General features: G+C 41.1%; 2 protein-coding genes across 2 annotated transcripts; both read left to right on the forward strand.

The window, feature by feature from the left end:
* Positions 1 to 1,541: 1,541 nt before the first annotated feature.
* On the forward strand, positions 1,542 to 2,486 carry LOC100955305 (olfactory receptor 2A12-like). Its single transcript, XM_003803356.1, has one exon. It carries the CDS (start codon positions 1,542 to 1,544, stop codon positions 2,484 to 2,486), a length of 945 nt encoding a protein of 314 aa, XP_003803404.1.
* Positions 2,487 to 19,229: 16,743 nt separating this feature from the next.
* LOC100955621 (olfactory receptor 2G3-like) lies at positions 19,230 to 20,168 on the forward strand. Its single transcript, XM_003803357.1, has one exon. The coding sequence runs from the start codon at positions 19,230 to 19,232 to the stop codon at positions 20,166 to 20,168; it is 939 nt and encodes a 312-aa protein (XP_003803405.1).
* Positions 20,169 to 22,531: the final 2,363 nt, after the last annotated feature.

The following is a 22,531-nucleotide window of genomic DNA, read 5'->3' on the forward strand; positions in this document are numbered from 1 at the left end:
TTCGGCCTCAGACAGCTTTTCCATCTTCCCCACCTCCACCATCATCCTGTGACAATCTGTTCCATGATCATGCTTTCAGCCTTGTCCTGTGGAACCTCAGATGCTCAAGAATACCACTGCACCTGCTCTCTCCACTCCTCTTTCCACCCAGTTCCCCATGATATATACTTCTTCCATTTATTGAGCATTTTCTATAAATCAGGCATATTTCATGCAATCTTCACTATGGAAATATTACTTCCACTTAGCAAATGAAGACCCTGCGACTCTGAGAGGCTAAGTGACTCAGGAGCAAGTGAAGAGACTACCAGGCTTATGTGTGCCTGACATGTGAGACTATCCTTTGTGTATTCTCTAAGGCTCTGGGCATATGTGTCTGGCTTCTGGGAAGTATCTCCTGCCAACACAATTTCACTCTGCTGTCTTACTCTGCTCAACCCTCACATTTGTGCTCAGACGCTGATGCAATCACAGGTTGCCATCATAGTGGTCCTGGTACCATAGAACATCAGACAGGGCTGGAAACTAACAGCCTCATATTATAAATGGGGCTATGAAGCTTGGAGAGGGATATGGGGTTACCCAAGCCAGGACTAGCCCTCAGCCCTTTGGATTTCCCCATTCATTCCACTTCTACTGACTCTTTTTGTTTGCCTAACGTTTTATATTTTGCAAGATGTCTTGATATACAGCATCTCATATGCTCCTTGCCATAACCCTGTGCCATAGATGTTCTATCTCTACTTAACAGATGGGAAGACTAAGGCCAAGGGAGGTGAAAGGATTTGCGCAACATCACAGAGCTAAGTGACAACTGTAGAACACTCAGAAAAAGCTGAGTTAAAAATATTGTCATGGGGTGGTAATTATAAGGATTCAACAGAAAATTCTACTTATATATGGTATGGGAAACAAAACCTAGGCAGGTCTCGAAGGTCTGGGAGGAGCCAGCCAGGAACCAGGGTCCATTTCTTGGGTGCTCAGGGCTGCAAAGTTCACTCCCCTCTGGTTCCCAGCATGTCTTTTATCATCTCTGTAAGACCTCCACTTTTCCTCTCACCTGTAGCTTCAGCACCCCTATGACTTTAGGTAGCCACCACATTAGTTCTGAGTTGACAATATCCAATACCCACAGTATCACAATTCTGCATCATAATTTTAAGTTCTTTTATCACCCCAGATTGGGACTATTGTGCATCCCTTACAGAATTTGGTGGTGGTGAGGGGTTGGCTGAGTCTCCTGCTATGCACGTTTCTACTTAATGTCCTGTCTTCTATTATGAGAGTGGTTTCCAGGGGAGGCACTGTGGGCAGTCAGGTGTGCTATGCTATATTACAGGCACAAATTCAGATCTTTGGACATATTGCCCAGTACCATGCTGTTCTAGCTTCCTCTATCTTTTTGTCCAACTCAACAAAAGTTTGATTTAATCTGCAGGTTGTTCTGCTGCTGTTGCATGTGTGTGCAGGTTCTGTCAATCCCATCCTGCCTTCCCCAAGGCCAAGGACAGAGCAGGGAAGTCCCTAAAAGACAGATCACCATGTGGAGCCCTGGCAAGGAAAACCACAGCTCTGTGACTGAGTTCATCCTCCTTGGCTTCTCCGATGAGACACAGGTCAGAATGACCCTGTTCGCCTTCTTCTTCCTCCTCTACCTCATCACCCTTCTGGGCAACGGACTCATTGTCACCTTGATCTACCTGGACTCACACCTTCACACACCCATGTACTTCTTTCTCAGTATCCTCTCCTTAGTGGACATGAGCTATGTCACCACCACCGTGCCTCAGATGTTGGTTAACATGGTAAGTCCAAGGAGGAGCATCTCCTGGGGAGCTTGTACTGCCCAGATGTTCATCTTTTTGGTACTGGGCATTGCTGAGTGTGTCCTCTATGCCATTATGGCCTATGACAGGTATGTTGCCATTTGCTTTCCCCTTCACTATACCCTTTTCATGAGCCGCCCCATTTGTATCAAGATGGTCACAATGTGTTTGTCCATTAGCATGGCTGGGGCCCTGGTCTACACTGTCTTCACCATGCATCTGCCTTATTGTGGCCCCTACAAGATAAACCACTTCTTTTGTGAGGTCCCTGTTGTCCTGAAGTTGGCCTGTGCAGACACATCCCTCAATGACCACTTAGACTTCATCTTGGGTTTCATCCTGCTCTTGGTCCCACTCTCCCTCATCCTGGCCTCTTACATGTGCATCTTTGCCTCCATCTTCAGAATCCGTTCATCCCAGGGGAGACTCAAGTCCTTTTCCACATGTGCTTCCCATATCACTGTGGTCACCATGTTCTATGGGCCAGCCATGATCATGTACATGAGGCCCAGCTCCTGGTATGACCCAGAGAGGGACAAGAAGCTGGCACTGTTCTACAATGTTGTCTCTGCCTTCCTCAATCCCATAATCTACAGCCTCAGGAACAAAGATGTAAATGTGGCCTTTCTGAAAGTACTTAGACACAGAGAGACATGCTAATGACCCATGATATTTCAGAGTTTTCCATAGTCACAGGCAGGATGAATGGGACTCACTTGGTATGGTAAAGGAATAACAATTCTGGCCAACCTGAGTTTTCCTGGGGCTCTGAGCAGCCAAGAGGGCATAACCATCCCTTAACTGAAGGTTCCTCCCCATTTCTATTTGTGGGAAAATTTTCAGCTGCCACCACCCAAAGACTCAGTTGGGTGTTGAAGGCAACAAATTTCTTTATAAATACTATGTTCATGGCAATTGTTTTATTGGCTTTCTCTCCTTACCTCTGGAAGTTTATGTCAGATCAACAGGATCACAGCCAAATATTTAATGCACCCTGTTTTTCTATGGCGTAAAGGAATTTGGACTGAAAATGACATAAACGATATAGGCAGATGATGGACAGATATAGTCTTGTGTTACTGATATTTAGCAAATAATATTTAGCATTGCTTTTTGCATTAGGTGCTATAAAATAATAGCTAGAATTATTTTAGCTCATATACCTTCAACAATATGGCTAATAATTGGTGTAGTCTGGGCTCAGCTTGTGAAACTCTAAATTGCTCAGTTTAAAATTTACAGTTTAAATCTCATTTTTATTTTAAGAAAACAAAAGTGCTCCTTATCTGATATGGTTGGGACCAGAAGTGTTTCAGAGTTTGACTTTTTTTTTTTTTAATTTTGAAGCATTTGAATTGTTTATACTGGTTCAGCATCGCTAGTCTGAAAATCCAAAATCTGAAATACTCCAATGAACAATACTTTTGAGTGTCATGTTGGTGGTCCAAAAGGTCAGATTTGGAAACATTTGGGGTTTTAGATATCCAGATTAAGGATGCTCAGCCTGCATGTATATTTCACAAAAGAAAGTATGTGTGCATATTGAGCACATCAATATCTACATATATCTACATGCATATGTGGGTATAGATTGATAGAGATAAACAAATAGAATACAGCAACAGAGATTACAGAAAATAACAAAGACTCCATTTCTCCCATATAAAAGAAACTCTAGTTAATATTTTTCCACATTTCATCTGACTTTCTTTCTTTTTCAAAAAAAGTACTAAATAATAAGAGATACAGTTGAAAGCCCTCATAATATTTCCAGATCCCCCGATTTAATCACCATTATATCCATTATTAATATATAGAATGGTTCTTATATGTATTTAAATTGTTTTCAAGTAGTTTTTTTAAATACTTATTTCAAGTATTATTTAAATTGTTTTGATGGTAGCATGGTATTAGTATATCTCCAAAAAAAATTTTAACTCAACACCATGTTTATGATATCTATGTATTTGGTAACTATAGGTCCAACTCATTCTCTTTAACAAGCATCTGAGTACACGGTTCATTTATCTAATTCCCTACTGTTGAATATTTGTTCATTTTCAATATTTTTCACTATTTAAACAATTTTGCAATGAGTGTCTTTGGGCATTTCTACATATATGTCTTTTTCTGGGATTTATGTGTGGAAGTAGATTTTGCAAATTGTAGACTCAAAGATATTTCATATTTAATTGACACTCTCAAGTTATTTTTCCAAGCAGTTACGCCAGCAGAGGACCCAAATACAGGTCCTCACCAACACTTGACAATTTTCATCAATCTCAGTAGCCTAACATTTCTATCCATCTTATAGATGTGTGTATATATATATATATACATACATATATATATTCTCTATAGATATATATTTCTCTCTATATAGAAAAAATATATATTTTATATATAAATATATGTATATAATATTTTATAATATATATTTAAATATATAAAATATATTTATATATATTTTCTATATATATATATATTTTCTATCAATCTCTCTCTCTTTCTATATATATAGAGAGAGATTGATAGAAAATAGTGATATGTAGAATATAACAACAGAGATTATAAAAAATAACCTAACAAAAACTCCATTTTCCTCCATATAAAAGAAACACTTGTTAATATTTTTCAGTATTTAGTCTGTCTTTCTTTTTTAAAAAAAGTTTTAAATAATAACAGATAACGTTGAGATGCCTTTTTAATATTTACAACTCCCTTGATCCAAAAATCATTGTATCCATGAACAATATATAGAATTGTTCTTTTTCTTTTCTTTTTTTTTATTAAGTCAAATACACATAGATCATGAATACATTTATGCAATGCATTTGTGGGGTATAACGTGTTGATTTTTTTTATACAATCTGACATGGTTACGTTAAACCAATCATCATAGCTTTTGCCTCATTTACTTGATTATTGTGTTAAGACATTTATGTTCTACATTTGAAAATTTGACTTGTACCCTAGCAATATGCTCCATAGGTGTGGTCCCGCCTTTTACCCTCCCTCTATCAAACCTCCCCCCTCCAATCCATTCCCACTCCATTTCTCTCCTTCATCTTGGGCTATAGTTGTGTTCTATCTTTCATAACGAAGTGTGAGTAAATATAAGTAGGTTTCATAGAAGTACTGAATACATTGGATACTTTTTCCTCCATTCTCGAGATACTTTACTTAGGAGAATATGTTCCAGGTCCCTCCATGTAAACATAAAAGTAGTAAAGCCTCCATCTTTTTAAGGCTGCATAGTATTCCATGATATACATATACTACAATTTATTAATCCAGTCATGGATTGATGGGCACTTGGGCTTCTTCCATGACTTGGCTATTACGAATTGAGCTGCAATGAATAATCTGTCAGAAATATGATGTTGAGTTAAATTTTTTTCAGAGTTATACTGATACCATGTTACCATGAAAAGTTTAAAGGCTACTTTAAATAAATGTTTTCAAAGAAAAAAATACTTGGAAACAATTTAAATTAAACAATTTAGTTGGAAACAAAGCATGGTATCATTATAACTCTGAAAAAAATTAATTCAACCTCATGTTTCTGACATCTGTGCATTTGGAAATTACAGGTCCAGCTCATTCTCTTTAGCAACCATCTGAGTACACCATGGATTCATTTATCTAATTCCCTGTTGTTGGATATATGTTAATTTCCAATTCTTCAATATTTAAATAATTTTACAGCAAATGTCTTTGAGCATTTGTACATGTATAAGTGTTTTTTCTAGGATTTATGTATGAAAATAAATTTTTCAAATTATAGAATCAAAGAAATTTCAAATTTAATGATACTCCCAAATTATTTTTCCAAGCCATATGCCAATTATATACCTCTCATCCTCACTAACACTTGACATTGTTCATCGATCTCAAATAGCCTAACATTTCTATTCATCTCATAGATTAAAAGTGACAACATTATGTTTTGAGATTCCCTGGTTGCTAATGAGTTTAGTATCTTCTCATAAAACTGTTGTAGTATTGTGTAGCAGACAGAGAATACAAATAGTGCCCCATAAGCCTTCCTGATGCTGCCTGCCACTTACTAGCCCATGTATAGACTTCACAGAGGCTCATACACAGGATGCACTTGCTTCATTGTGAGTGAAATGTGCAATGCTGCTTTCTCCCTAGTGTGTAAATTTCCAGGGTCATCTTTATTCCACACAAGATTCCTCTGAAACTTACTCAGTGGGTTCTTGATGAACATTTGACGACTGAGTGAACAGCAAATGAATGAGGTACAAATGAAACCACAAATGTATTAAGAGATGCATCAGTATTATATTGCTGCATTAAAAATTACCCTAAAGTTTAGCAGCTTAAAACAATACATGTTTTTTATCTCACACTTCTGAGACAGGAACCTGAGCAGGATTTAGCTAGGTGCTCCACCTCACATTGTCTCCTGAGGCTGCAATCAGAGCAGGTGTCACAGGCATCTCAAAATGCAACTTGGGAAGGATCTGCTTCCAAGCTCACTCATGAGATTGCCCATGTTCCTCACAGGCCATTGGCTCTGGACCAACAGTCTCAGTTCCTTGTCTGTTGACCAGAAGATGCTCTTATGTGGGTCTCCCCACAGGGTAGTCCACAACATGGGAACCTACTTCATCAGAGCAAGTGATTGAGAAGAGTCAGACAGCCCTCAAGCAAGGTGGAAGTCAGTCTTCTACAGGCAGTCCCCAAGTTACAAACATCCTACTTACATACAACTCTCACTGACGACAAAGGATATTGCAGTAATAGATAAATGCTCCTGTTCTGACTTAGGTACGAATTCAACTTTAGAACAAACCTACCGAACCTGTCTCTTTCATAACCTGGGAACTGCCTATGTAACCAAACTTCAGAAGCGATGTCTAGGGGGCTTGGTGGCCATCACACCAAGGTGTGACTACCAGTAGGGGGAGATGGTGAGCATCTTAGAGCTCTGTCTGCCACATGAGGTTGCACAGATAAAGCTCAGAATGGGGATCTGACAGGAAATGGGGAGCAGGCCGTCTTATCCTCATACCCGGATGGCAGTGAAGCTGTGGTATGTGCTGAGGTCCCTGAACGAAAACACACACTGCTGACCGCTGTATTCATTACCCATTCCCACAATAACCCTGTCTAGTTGGTTAAAGCACCTTCATTTTGTAGTTGGGGCAGGCACAGAGCTTTGCCCCGCAGCCAATAAGTGGCCAAAAAAAGAGTCAAATGCATCTGACTTCAGAGATTCTGTTCATTCCTCTGTACCAAATGCTTCACCAACAACCTGTCATTGCTATCCTTGGGCACCCCCATGTCTTCTCCTCTTCCAAAGTTTGATATTTTTCAGAATGGCTGGCAAGGTTTATAACTCAGCTCTCAGTTCTCCTGCTCAGGATTTGTAAGTGTTTAATAAGAAAATACATATTGAGGGTATTGAATTATGAACAGAAACTATTTCTCCTAGGTTTTCCAGGACAGAAATAATTTGGATAATTGTATGATTTTAAATAAGGAATAAGGTATTACATTACATGTATACTCAAATGAATTTAATTTACAAACTTCATAATATATTTAAAATACACTTCCTATTTTTAGGGTTTTTTAACACTTTGCCTTCATCCAGAAAGGAGTTTAAGAAGCTATTGATATTTTTCCATATAAATAAATTTTCTTATCAGACAAATAAACCCTTTGTCAAGCTGTTGATCTGGTCTTTAGCCAAGAAATTGTTTCCCACCTTTATGGGATTGGAAAGGCACAGCCCTCAGGGAGAAAGTTGCATGGGAATGTGCTGTGGATGGGAGCTGCTGCCCATGGGGGTGGGGGATCAGGGGGGGCACTGTGCAGCTCCAGGAAGCTTTGGAGACTGGAGATCTATCTGGGAGTTCCTGACCCAGGGAAACCTAAATGGCCGTTTCCTTTGAATCCTGCCATCTCAGGATGCCAGGCCCCAGGGACAGCAGTGAACTCAGTGCTGTTCTTCATATGGGCTGCTTGTTCACTTGTTCCTCCCATACTACTGACACATCCTCTTCATCAAGCCCTGTGATTGACACAAGAAACACCAACATAAAATGGTGGTGTCACTGCCCTCACATTGCCTGGAGGGGGATATTCACAGTCGTCTTCTTTTCCTTCTCTGTTTGTTGACACCTTCTGTTCCCCATACCTGGGTTGCCATTCTCTGTCATCTGCCTCTGCAAAACTTCTATTCTCCTTTTGAGACCCAGCTCAACTACTGCCTCTTCTGTAAGCTCTTTCTCCCATCTCACAGAGAAGAGTCAGTGATCATCCTCTGTGTCACTGCAGAATCTTGTGTGTGTCCTTCCTCAAGCCTGTAGGACACTTGCACCCATGTTCATCCCCACAGCCTGTCAACAGGCTCCTCATGGGCAGAGTCAGGGACTCAGTCTTGTTCATCTTTTGTCTCCCGTGACCACTAATGTCTGATACACCATTGGCACCTATGACTGTTTATAGAATCACCAGTTAGTAAAACCATGGCACAGAGAGAAAAAGGACAGGCAATCCTAGAGGGTTGTCATGGGGCAGAGCTGGCAGGTGTACATGGGTATCAGAGAAGAGCTGAGCAGATGACTTCAGAGGGAAACATACTCAGGTGACTTACAAAAGGCCTCACAGATGAGGGGGCACCAAGTCAGGGTCTGAGGCACCTGTAATGGTCCAGGAGCATGCCACACAGGACATCCTGGAGTGAGGAAGCAGTGTGGGAGTGGGGGACATCTACAAGTGGTTCTAGTGAACTGGGTGCTATTAAATAACTGTGGGTGAGGGCAGGCATTTGCTTAGGAGGGGCCTGGACTGCCAGACAGAGGCTTTGAGATTGATGTCTGCAGGTGGAACCACCGGAGGTTTTTGAGCAGGGGAGGAGGAAAATCAGAGTGTGGATCATAAAAACAGCTGCAGCAGCCATATGGACACTTCCGGCCTACAGAGCTTGGTTCACAGGCCCTGTCATCTGAGAAGGAAGATGGGGTTCACACGGAAAGTGTCTGCATGTTCTGGGCTGGGTTGCCCGGGAGAGTATTCCAGGCTAGACCGGGGAAATGCTGGAAAAGAAACAGTCATCCTGAGGTGTGGGGGCTTCCTGGTGGGGCAGGCAAAGGCTTTCATCCCTGAGGGCCTCAGAGGGACCCTCAGTTGGACATAACTGGACACGGATACCATCAAGTTGTGAGGTCCCCTCAGCTGAAGAGGAAGTGCCCAACCTTCTGCGTGTCCCCAGAAAGTAGGAGGAGGAGGGCACTTTATCCAGAGTGAGACTCAGGACTTCCAGCTCTGGCTTCCCAACACTCCAACTCCTGGGAGACAGGGCCCAGCCTGAGGACCTTCTACCCCAGAGCTGTAGCTCCTGGGCTCAGCTCCCATCAACAGCTTACCTGTGCTTTACCGTGGCTCTAGGCTTCTGTCCATGCCCCACTCTGTCTCCCAGGGTAACATATCAGCCAAGCTCCAAATATACTTCCAGTCCCCCTGGGTGTCCCTGGGCCATCTGTGAGCTGGTGTACTTCTCACACTCAGAAAGGATGGGGCCTGAATATTATCTTGTCCTCCAGGCAAGAATGGGCTCCTGCTTTCTCTTTGGGCTTCCCTCTGCCTCACTGTGCATCCTTCACACAGCACTTCTGGCCCCTTCTCTCCTGTTCTACTCTCCATGTAGGGGAGACCTCACCAAGTGACCTGAAATGCCAAAACACACCCTAAAAGGACCAAGACAGCAGAATTCTGGGTAGTTTAAGACCTTTGTGGACACCATACTTTATAAGATACATATTAAAGTGTGCCTATGTTCCACAGTAAATATAAGTAACATGTCACTTACTGTGTAACTATGTGAGAATTTAATGAGTTATAGTTGATCAAGTGATACAAACATTACAGTTAATAGTTGTTTTAACAACGATTAATTTTTATTATGCAGGATCACTGTTTTTTTTTTTAATTGTCCTTTAGTAGGAAGCAGAGAATGCCCAGCCTATAATTCTTCTCTCAGGTGTCAGACATGTGTGTCCACTAATGAATTCAAGGACTCTAGACACTCTGCCTATAGCACTGAACAGATTAAACAGCCCTGGGGACACTACTTGACAGTGGGAAAGGACAATTTCATGCCCTTTCTCACCCTAGATCTCCCAGGGTGCCTCATTATTTTTATTTTCCTGGGGAAAGAGGAGCAGCTGAGGAGAGTCCTGCCCTGGGCCCTATCTAAACCAGCAGGTATCCCTACCAGCCCAGCTGAACCTGAATCCAGGAAATGGCATGGCCTAAGGTCCTCTGAGAATGGGACCCTATGTGTGGGAGCCTAGGACTTCCTCCCTCAGCTGATGCCTAGAGAAACTGTCCTGGTCAGGCCCTAGAGACATGTGCCCCTCAGGAGTAGCCCCCTGAGGCTGATAATGCTCTGCCCATATCCCCTCCGCTGCAGGTTATAAGTCGAGGACAGCCTTGTCCCCAAGCATGCATGGAGAAGTGAAGCCGCTGGCTGCCCCTATGTCCTCAGCCCTGCTAGCTGAGGGTCTGTAGGAGCCCTGCTGGCTGAGGGTCTATAGGAGCCCAGCCGAGTCTGCAGTTCCTGCTGGCTGTTCCAGTCTCTCTGCCTGCCTCTTCCCATATCTACGTGAGTGGGGACATGGCTTCCTGTATCTGCTTCCCTTCCTTTCTCTCCATCCACTTTTTCCTCTTTCTCTGGGCCTGTTACTATCTCTCTGTCCCTCTCTCTTTCTTACTTTCCATCTCCTTCCATCTGTCCCTCTCTGCCTCTGTTTCTGTTGGCTGTCTCTCCCTTCTCTTTATCTCTGGTTCTAAAGTTCTCTGCCTGGGCCTTCAACTTGCTCTGTTTACCTTTCTTTCTCTTGCTGTCTCTTTGCCTCTGGATTTGCCCTCACTGCAGTCCCTCTCCAGCTGTCCCTTATCACCCCTCACCCTCTCTGACTCATGCGACCTTCCCCTTGCATCACTGCTCTGGGTCTCTCACTGGAGCTCTGCAGCTGCCCTCACACCCCAGCCCCCCACCCCACTGGCTCCCTAGACTTAGTCTCCCATATGCCTGCCTCTTCCCACCTTTTCTAGCAGGTCAGTCCAGCTCTCTCTGACCCCAACTAGTATCTGCCTGCCCCTTGCTGGGCCTCTGCCCTGTCATAGCCCCTCATCCCCCATCCTGTGTGGCTCTCACAGGCCTCACACCTCGCATTGCAGACATGCTTCCCTGTCCCCACTCCTTCTGCTTCGTTCCCCTCTTGTTTCCTCTTGTTTGGCCCCTCCGGCAGTCTCCCATGGATCTCCATGTCTCATAACTTTTCACTTTAGCATTTCCCCTCTTCTGACATGGAGAGAAGAATAAATATCCATCACCTGCCTCCCCCTGCTGAGCTGAGATGCATGCAAAGCTCCCAGCATCTCCTCACCCCCTACCCCTACCCCATTCCCTCAGGTTCTGTTCTCTGCACCACTCTCTCCTCCTGTCTTCCTGTGTGTCTTTCTCTTCCTTCTGAGGCATCACCACTTTTTTTGTATCATTGTCTGATTTTCTTGTTGCTTCCTAGTTTTATCTGTTTCTCTGGGCCACTCTTGGTCCTATAGGACTGTACTGAGAGTGGGAGGATATGTATGTGTGTGTTGAGAGTGTGAGTTGGTGTGTGTGAGTGTATGTATATGTGTGTGCACCTGCACATAGTAGGGGAAAGGGCTGGAGAGAAGGGTCAAGAAAACATATCTTGAGAATCTCCCAGAACCAAGTATTACTGCAATCAACCTTCTGTTTTTATAGATAAGGAACAATTACCTGCTCAGAATCATGGCTAGTTGGTAACTGGCAAAAGTGAATATTCAAAACTAGCTGTCTTGACTGTCTTGAGTATCAAGACACCTAGTCTATGCTGCAGAAGAGATATGAGAGAAGGAGAGAAATATAAGGTTCCAGAGTGAAAAAGCAAACTATTTTTTTTTCTAGTTTCCGTTATATTCTGACAAGGCACCAAGGCTGCCAACCCTAGACGCAAGACATAGCCAATCAGGGGGCCAGAGGCTCACCCTCTACCAGGACCTTGGCTCACACAGTCCATTTCTGTCTTCTCGTTGGCAACAGGTCATCATCATTATGACCTGTCCATAACAGGGTCAGAACCTGAGGCTCAGAGAGGCCAAGCAACTGGCCCTGAGACACAAAGCAGCCCCCACCAAGGAAAGTGAAAGTAGAAACCAGTCCCCAGGTTCTGCTCTGGACAAAGACACAAATTCATCAAAGGGCAAAGAATCTTGTGGGGGAAAGAGACTTGTCAGCCACTTCTCTGCTTCCTCTGCCCACAGCCTGTAGGCAGAAGCTGAGGTAAGGACTGGGAAGCCTCTAATCAGTACAGCCCTTACTCATGGACCCCTATCTCAGGAGCTGATGTAATCTGCAGCATCTGAATTCTCTGTCCCTAGGTTCCTTGGCTCATTTGCGAGTAGCACTTGTTACTCCAAGAGCCTGGACTGGAGGTCAACGCACTTGGGGGCTTGCCCTACTCAGATAGTTTCAGCCTGTGTAGCCTCAAGCCAGCTGCTTTCCCTCTCTGGGCTTTGGTAAAATGAGAGGTTTATACTAATGGTTATCAAACTGAGTCTTTCACTCATGAGAGGAGCCACAGGGAACCACATGTGTCTAGGTGAAGGTGAGTAGTGTGGGTTCCAAGCTCCTGCAAAAGTGTGCCTGTAACAAAAAGAATTCAAGGGCTTGGAAATGTTTTAAAATGTAAAACTCTGAAACTGTAGGTAATGAAACTCCTACATCATTACTCACCCAGTTGGCTGCTCACTAAGAAAAGAACTTAGTGTCCAGGAGCAGCCAGTGTCCAGGACAGGGTCCCTCAGCTGTGTACACTTCCCTGCCTGTTTCAGCCTGGAGTAGCTTCCCCCGAGGACATTTGCCCACAGTCCAGCTGAAGCATCTAGGGAGAGGTGGGACTGTGGGGGTGCTGGTACCCTTTGTTCTGTCTACAACATACCTCCTGGCCCCAGATCTAGGCATTAATAGAAAAATGTGAAACACTTTTCCTAGAGGAGCCATTATTGATAATCCATCACCCTAATTTACAGCTGACATCATGACAGCCAAGGAAGTTGGGTGACTTGCCCAAATTGCACAGCAAACTAGTGAGCCAACAAGGAGAACTCACTCATACAGGACATGCTGAGAGCCATAAACAGAAGTGTGGTTTGGGCTCAAATTTAATTACATGCACATTCAGAATGCTAGTTTCTTTGATTATCAGTGATGATACAGGACCTTCCCACTCTAGATGGATGGCAGGCAGGGGCAGGTCAGAGGGTGGAATGCAAGCTGGGGGTGGAGGACAGCCTTGTTCTGTTCCTGAGCCCATCTGCTCTCAGACCCACAGCCGGGCTGAGGGCCTCCTATAAAGGAGCCCACGGGAACCTTTGAGAGCAGTCCTGGGGCTTTCTTTGCCTTTCTTTCTACCCATCCTAGTGCCTGTCTGCTTCCTCCTCTCCTCAGGTGGAGCTCTCTGTGTCTCATGGTGGTTCAGGAGACATAGAAGTATCTCTGCTGGTTTGTTTCTACCTCCTGGGCTGGCTCAGCAGACGCTGACAGTCCCTCCTGTGTTTCTGGCATTTCTTCACCACTTGATTCACTGACATGAACCCAAGGTTCTTTAACAACCACCTCCCAACCACTCTGTAGGGTTCTCACATTACAGAGGAGGCTGCTAAGGTTTAGAGGGATGAAGTGATATGAATGGATTACAGGACAAGAACAACAGTGCCACCTCCACAGGCCAAGCTGAGCTGACTCCAAATCCAGGATCTCTCTACCTCCCCACACTCCTAATGCTACAATGGCCTGAGGTCAGCCCAGTATTTCCTTAATTTTCTAGCCCTACCAACCCCAGGAACCCAGAATCAAAGCTGCCACTTGCTCTCTCTCTGTCTTTCTCTCTCTTCTTTTTACAATCTCTGTGAACTGCTCTACGCTCCTCCTGGATATAGGGTGATGATGGATTACCGTTGGTCTCCTCACCTAACATCTCTACATTCATGGAGTCAACATAAGTTTCCCCACTCCCATTCTCTTTCCTCCCAGATAATCTCCCATCCCAAACACTTTCACATTAATAATAAATGCATGCACATTAAGCTGCACCAAGAGCAGCTCAGTGGAGGGTAAGTGAGGACTGCAGAGGAGTTCCCCATCCCACTCTCCCCCAAGCCCCTCCAGGAGTCCACTGTCTGCTCCATCTCTGAGCTTCCTCTCTCAGACCTGCCCTTTTACCTAATTACTGTGAGTTAAAAAACTAATTTCCCATGTACTTCATCTTCAAAGTATAACCAGACCTTTATTCCTTGTACAAAAGTTCGCATCTATTGTGGAAAATTCAGAAAGTCTAGAGAATTTAATGAACAAATACTACTTATAAATTAGAAATGACTATTATCAAAAATCTGACATATTTATTTCTAATTTTTTTGTCTGTACATATAAATCTCTATTCTATTAGGATTGAAAGATGTATAGTTCTATATCCTACTTTTTAAACTTAACAGTCTATTGAAGCATTTCCCTACAGCATGAGATAGTCTCCAAAATATGTCTTTAAAGGCTACAGGTATTTAATCTGGTCACTATATCATTGTTTATTTAGCCAATCCTCTATTGTAGGGCATTTAGGTTGTTTCCAATTTTCCCCATTTTAAATACTACAATAGATATCCTTGATGAAATGTCTCCTGACATCTCATATAGTTTTTCCCTATTTAAAACCTTACAAGTGAAATTATATACTGGTAAGTTTTCCTGCAGAAAGAATATAGAAATTTATTTCTCACAACAATATATGGGAATTCCTGTTTTACTTTAAACCCCTGTCATTATTATTTATTTTATTATTTATTGTAAAAGAATTTTTGCCAGTTTTATCATTGATGTTTTTACTTGAAATTTTTAATTATTAGTAATGTAGCTTTTTGTGGGTTCATTGACAATTTGAATCTCTTCTTTGGCAAATCAAATTATTCATGTCTCGTTTTCCATTAGGAGTTTTTTCTTAAAATTTTAGAATCTTTATAGTCTAATGACATTAATCTCTTGTCTTCCGCATATACCACAAACATTAATATTTCATATAGAGAAAATTTTTCTTCTTATTTGGTTTTTATGCTTATCTAAAAGGAAGAAAATATTGACTTTTAGGCAAGGGAAAAGAGGCCAATTTGGGCATAAAATAGACAGAGGGAAACTAGGAGGAGGAAGAGAGCTACTTTCTGTGCACAATAAGTACATCAGTGGTTCTCAAAGTGTGGTCACAGAACAGCCACATCAGCATCATTTGGGAACTTGTTAGAAATGCAGATTCTTGGGCCCCACCCCAGACTTATTAAACAGAAATTGGAGTTGGTATTTTAACAAGCCCTCCTGGTGATTCTAATGCAAAGTGAAATCTGAGGACACTGAGATAAAGGAATTATGTATGTAGCTGGCTGCCCCAGTGCCAGTGAGTAATGAAGATGGGAGAAGGTCCCAGGAAGGAGAGCAGACCCCAGGAACCTGATAGCTTTCTGGGGGTAAAAGGAGATAATGCCAGAAACAAAAAAATCCTACACTGCTGCAGAGAAATCTTAGAGACTTTATAACATTAAATATTTAAGTTTAAATCGTTTTCTGTTCCATGCTGCTTTGTAAGTCACCTCCATGTTACCCACACCTTGGGAAAAGTTATAGAAATGACAGCCTGTGTTATTGAGATTTGAGGGCAGAAAGGAGAAATGGAGTACGAAGAAAGAGACCAGTAGCCCCACAAGGGAAAGCAGCAAGTGTGGATCAGATGAGGACTTATGTTACTTTATTTGCATACTAAAGGGACAAGAGTTATCACGGACTTGGAAACAGGTAGGTTATGCTTAAAAGGTCTGTGTCTCACCATAAAATAAACATTCACCTGTATTTTCTACTAGGTTACTTGATAGTTTCATTTTTTGTGTGTATAACCTTTTAAAATATTTAGAATTTATCTTGATACACCACATGAAATGATTGAAATCATTAGTTAATTGAGCACCATAACTACTCCTTGTCCTTCTGATTTATAATAGCATCTTCATTATATGGGAAGGTCCATTTCTGGTTCTCTGTAGTGTCCCATCAATCTGTCCAGTTCTGAGCTCACACTTTATTTTCATTTGTAGTGCCATAATATTAATATGTTTAAACCTTTAGAAGGCTCTCTCACACTTATAGTTACCCAATACAACACAGATAGATACCCAATAAATTTAAGATTTATTTTTATTTTCTAAATCTGACAATTCTTCTTCATTTCTTTATTTTCTTGTCTTCAATATTTCCTTGGCTATATTCACCCAGTTATTCTTTCATGAGCTTTTGAATCAGACTATTAAGGTCCCACAAACACATCTCATTGATTTTTTTTTTCTTGCAGTTTTTTGGCTGGGACTGGGTTTGAACCCACCACCTCCAGCATATGGGGCCAGTGCCCTACACCTTGAGCCACAGGCACCACCCCTCATTGAGTTTTAATTGGATTTACATCAAATACATAATTAAGTTTGGGGATAAATGCCTTTAAAAAAAAATTTAGTCTTTCTAATCAGAAACAAAGTATACTTTGAATTTAATCGAAGCTTCCCTTATCTTTCTTGGTGAATTTCTGTGGAATTTCTATTTGTTTTGTTTTCATTTTTCTCACATAGGTCCTGAACAGTTCTCATTAGGTTTACTCCTAGTTATTTGTGTGTTTAGGGGTATATACCACTCTTGTGAATCTTTTTTCAAACATATTTCTACATTTTTGGTTGGTGTATACAGTTTCTTCATATTTATTAGTTTTTTATTATATAAAAATACATGTCATTGTAGAAACATGTAAACAGGAAAGAAATGTAAAAAGAACAAAAAAGACCACATTCATTTATTCCTATCTACCCCCACACTTCCATTGAAAATCTCTCAGCAATATTTAATGCTGACTGCTCTATAGCATACTTCCAGGCATTTTCTATGCATTTGAAGTATGATATAAGTTACATTTATATAAATTTGTGCTCATACATAGTTCTGTAGATGTAGAATCTTATTATGCATATTGTTCTTAGAATCTTTTATATTAAGCCACCTTACTAAGCTCTTTTATTAGTTCTAAAACCTTATTAGTTGATTCTTCTAGATTTCTAGATAAGACTAATATGACATTTGCAAATCATGACAGTTGTCTGATCTTTATAATTTTATTGATTGGCCTTAAACAATTTATTTTGCTAAAATTTTCTGAATAATATTATATAACAGTGGCTATAATAGCACATAATTTTAGTACACTGCTAGAATGGGGATCATAATTTCAAATGCCCTGGAGGCTGAGCAGGCAATGTAAATACACAAAACTAATCTAAGAAAAATAATAAAGAATAACAAAGAGTATTTTGAACTGAGGCATTCACACTCCATCCATAAAGGAATCACACATTCATCTCCTAGCTGTTGCCAATAATAGGAACAAGGGCCCCTTATGGCCAAATCCAGTTTTTTTAAGCTCAATTTCTTAAAATGTTACCAGTTAATTTAACTTTTTAAAACCATACAATTAAAAAAAAATATGTCTGGGGTTCTATTTGGCTTGTAGGCCCCCACTAAGTGACCTCTGCTCTAAGTTGTCTGTTAGTTTGTAACAGTAATTTGTTATAGGGTCAAGGAAATTTCTGAAGATACAATATTAAACGTTCCTATGACAGCTCACAAAACAGAAAGTTGAGAGAAATCTTTGAAGCCAATGTACCCAAGGTGGGATAAATCAGAAATGGTAAGAAGGTAGCCAAGATATTCCACTTCAGTAGGGTATATGTGCTTAGCTATGCATTGTAAACATTCCTCAACATATTGCTTTTCAAAAAAACTCTAAATTTTGTGGATTTACTTTTGTATAGTTTCCCATAATCTCTAGAATTTTTGAATATGTTAAAGCAAAATGCAAATTTCTCTGACTCATAAAACCAGAAAAATAATGAATATTGAAAGGCATATACAGCTGTGAGGAAAATTTTATTTATTTATTTATTTATTTTTGTTTGGGATTCATTGAGGGTACAAAGAATTACGTTACACTGATCACATTTGTTAGGTAAAGTCCCTCTTATAATTGTGGCCTGCCCCCAAGAAGTGTGCCTTACACTATGAACCCCCCTTCCTCCTCCTTTTTCCCCTCCCCCCAGTCCCTCATTCCCCTACCCCCACTTTGTATTAGCTCATCTACTGCCTTCATATTAGAATGAGTACATTGGATTCTTGCTTGTCCATCTTGTGTTGCCTTACTAAGAAGCATGTGTTTCATCTTGATCTGGATTAATACAAAAGATGTAAAGTCTCCATCTCTTCTAATTATGTGGAAAATCTTTAAATCTCAGCATGTTCATTGTCTCCAATAAAGCAAAACCAATTTATTGGCAGTACATCGATGGTACAAAAGAGACAGCCTTTGAAGCATTTCTAATTAATGAAGGTGTGACAATGAAAGTCATTGACAATACAATTCATGCATTATTAATTTAAGACTTTATCTTCTTTATATGGTGTGTTGGGAATTGTTATTTTTATTTTAGCAATTCTAAAAATTGCTTAGGACTATACTCAATTTATCTAAGATCTTTCTTTGACTACAAAACATCCTGCCCCACCATTTTAGAAAGATACGCTTTGCATTTGGGGAGACAATGTTATAGTGATCCTTTTGATAAAAATTATTGAAAGAATGACATAAATTGTGAACACTGTTGAAGAGTAAAATACAAATCTTGACTTTTAACTCTAGCCTTTATTCTACCTAGCACTGACTTTAATGCCTGATGTTATTCTTAAGGATATCAGGATATTCACCACTACTTCTGCAAGATCCCTGCAATTATGAAGATGTACATCTAACCCCCAACCCTAACAGTGACAGAAAACTTAATCTGAATAATGGATATAACAGTCCTAATCCTGATCCTAATTTTAATCACACAAGATTTAGCAATCTCTGAAGTCCCAAAAGAAGGCAGAATATGCTGTAAACAGTAGGGAGAAAACAAAGCTGCGTCAGGAAAAAGAAAGAGAAACCTGGGGGGGGGGGCAGAATGGAACACAGCCTATGAAGCTGCCTTGCCTAGACTTGTCCCCTTTTCATCAGCATGACCCTCAACTAAATCCTGAGCCAGACCCCCAAATCACTCAAATTGCAATTGGGACATGGCTCTTGGTACCTCCATCTGCCAGTCCAAACAAAGCTCCCTGTACTGTTAGGAAATATAAATGAAACATAAGTGTGAAAATTCCTTACACACCCTTGGCAAAGACATTCAATGAATTCTATATCCTAAAAAATCTTTAAACAGATCACAATGCAGGAACTCAACCAGTCTTCTGTGACAGAATTCATTCTGCTGGGATTCATCCTCAGTCCCAGGACAAATCCTCTGCTCTTCACCTTCTTTTTGGTCTTTTACCTTCTGATCCTCGTGAGCAACAGCCTCCTCATCATCCTCATCCATCAGGACTCTCGCCTGCACACACCCATGTATTTCTTCATCAGTGTCCTCTCCATGCTGGATGTGTGCTACACCACCACCACTGTGCCCCAGATGCTTGCACATATTCTCAGTGAGAAGAGGACCATTTCTTTTGCTAGATGTGTGGCCCAGATGTACATCTTCCTCCTCTTTGGGGTCACTGAGTCCTGGCTTTTCTCTATAATGTCAGTGGACAGGTACATGGCCATCTGCCACCCTCTCAGATACAAGGTCATCATGAGCCGCTGGGTATGTCTCCTCATGGTGAGTATCTGCACAGCCTATGGGGTTCTGGGAAGCCTGTGCTACACTTTCTTTGCTATGCACCTGCCCTATTGCGGTCCTAATCAAATTAACCACTATTTCTGTGAGGTCCCTGCAGTTCTGAAGCTGGCTTGTGCAGACACATCCCTCAATGACTTGGTGGACTTTATCATAGGCTTCAATGTCATTGTGGTTCCACTCTCCCTGGTTGTCCTTGTCTATGCCAACATCTTTGCCACCATCATGAAGATCCACTCAGCCCAGGGACGGATTAAAGCCTTTTCCACCTGTGCTTCCCACATCACAGTAGTCACCATGTTTGCCATTCCATGTATCATCATGTACATGGGCCCTGGCTCTGGTTCCTTATCAAATAATGGCAAGAAAATGGCCCTTTTCTACAACATTGCCACAGCCTTCCTCAACCCCATCATCTACAGTCTAAGGAACAAGGATGTGAAAAAGGCTTTTTTCAAATTGATGGGGTGGGGCAGGGCCTCAGAGTAAGGCTTTAAAGCTGAAGACCTGGGGAGCTGAACAATGTCAGACTTGCAATCACCAGCTCCTCAGGGACTCTTTCACAAGATCTAGAAGAGCTGGACTGTATAAAGATAACTTCACATTTGTCCAGGTAGGAGATCAAAAGGGTGCTCAGACAGTTGCAGTATCAATGGAGATGTCATTTTAGACAAAGATAATTGTGAAGGTAGAGCGCAGTGCCAGACAGACCAGGATGTGAGGTTCAATTTTACTAGTTGATAAGTATGTACATTTTTGCAAGTCATTTAAGGTTTGTAATTCTTTCTTACAGGGAAGTCATAATGATTAAATGAGATAATATACAAATATATGCTTAGTACAGAGCCTGGAATATAGTAACCTTTCAACAAATGTTAGTTTTAATTTTTTTTAACTTATTACTCAAGGATGAGCCATCAGTCAATCATCAGCCACCATCCTCCTGGGCTGTGGAAGTGACTGGAGCTCTAGAAAGTAAAGAAAAAAGAGGGGAAAGTGGAAGAAGTGGAAATACAAAAACTGAAAAGTGAAGAATTTTAAGATGGAAAAGAGACTTGAGAAAGAGGAAAGTAACCTACAAATTGTGCCCATTAGAGTTTTTGAAGTTGATTGAAATTATCTTGGGGAGGAGGGCTATTTTGTAACAGTGTTTTGTTGTACCTTTCAATTTTCCTTTTTCTCTGTTTTTAATAAAACCTATTTTAGAAAACTACAGCCTATTTTGGGTGATACCAAGGAAAATGGATTTTTGCTCATGCCTTCTGAGCTCTCCTTTGTTAGCCACCCTGTCAGTCAATTAGACCTTCTGGGAGACAGCATTCTAAGGCCTCTTGCTTGGTTCAGAAGCTGAGTTAGAGACTAAAAATTTCACTGTGCCTAATTCACTAGCCCTGTGCCCTCATCAGGCCTTCTGAACCTTTCTAATGAGCAGAAAAGGAATATCAGAGAGAACAACTCAGTCAATCCCAGTACCAAAAGAAGTCTGTTATCATAGGGCCTTAGGAGACTTCATCCTTGGGCTTGGGATCCACTTACCCCAGTGGCTGTGGACATTTCTCCTTACATAATGTGGGGAGCTAATGGCTAAAGCCTGGAAGCATCTGTGTAAACTTCCTTGCCTTGACTCAGAATTTGGGTATGCTGGAAACACATTCCTGCCCCCCCATCTGCCCAGAATGATTGTGTGATATGGGACAATGGCCCATTCTCAGAGCACATTTGGATCACAACCCACTTGCAAAAAGAAGCTGGATCTAAGGCCGGCTACTACTGGGCAGAAGAAGATAGTAACAAGCAGTGCTATATCTCGTGTTTTGTATCATGTTCTCACATATATAGGGTGTCCATAAAGTTCGTGTGCAATTTACTATGTTAAACTATTTTAGATTGCACATGAACTTTATGGACACCCTACTCATTTCCTCTTCTAGTCAGTCCTATGAAGTGAACAGGAATGATGACTCTTGCCTTCCACAGATTTAATTAATGACATTCAATTCTTCATGTGCCTGGAATTTACTCTGCTTTAGTGGTTTCTTGTCTTTCAAAACTCAGTTCAGTTGTTATCGCCCCTCAACTTGTTTAGAACTTCTTCCTCTGTGCCACCTTCACTGAGCAATTTTTACATTTGTGGTCTCCAAGATCTTTGGTGACCTCTAGGTTTCTGAACTTGATGAACAATTTTTGTCATGTTTGACCTCTCAGCATTATTCTTTTTTCACAAGTTCTTACTCAGTGGGCCTCGGTGGCTCTACTCTTTTTTTGCCTTCTCTGTGCATTTGGACATTTCTCATCCTTCTTTCAATCCTTTAAATGCAGTGTATACCAGAATTCCAACTTGGTTCATTATCTTAACAAACTCCAACCACACTCATGGTTTTACTTGCCTTAAATGTGCTGGTGATTCATAAGCCCATGTCTCCAAGTTAGACCTCTCTTCTGAGCTCCATGACAATACCAATAACTGTTCAGTAGACACCAACACAAGGATATTCATAAGCAATTGAAATTTAATATACACAAGCTAAATTTATATGTCCTTGTTGTTACAAATCTTGTCATACTCTACTATTTTGTATCTCAATGAGTAGAATAATCATCCACCCAGTTATCCAAGTCAGAAATATGAAAGTCAACCATCCAAATCTATTCTTTCTCTTTTACATTTCAAAACCAAATAGTATGTGTATGTAGTATGCTCAGTATATACAAATAACTAAAGACAAATACAAGTGACATTGAATATCTCTCATAATTGCAGAATTCAAATGTCACTTGAGTATTTCAAATGTAATGCAGTTTTTTCCTTTCATAAAATGTATATACATTTGTGGCATCCTCTCTCTCTCTAT

This window comes from Otolemur garnettii, unplaced genomic scaffold (assembly GCF_000181295.1).
Source record: "Otolemur garnettii isolate 467f Iridium unplaced genomic scaffold, OtoGar3 scaffold00296, whole genome shotgun sequence".
NCBI classification, from domain to species: Eukaryota; Metazoa; Chordata; class Mammalia; order Primates; family Galagidae; genus Otolemur; species Otolemur garnettii.

What these genes read in the sequence shown, in the direction of transcription:
- LOC100955305 (XM_003803356.1), top strand. Translation starts at nt 1,542, where the DNA reads ATGTGGAGCCCTGGCAAGGAAAACCACAGCTCTGTGACTGAGTTCATC.
- LOC100955621 (XM_003803357.1), top strand. Translation starts at nt 19,230, where the DNA reads ATGCAGGAACTCAACCAGTCTTCTGTGACAGAATTCATTCTGCTGGGA.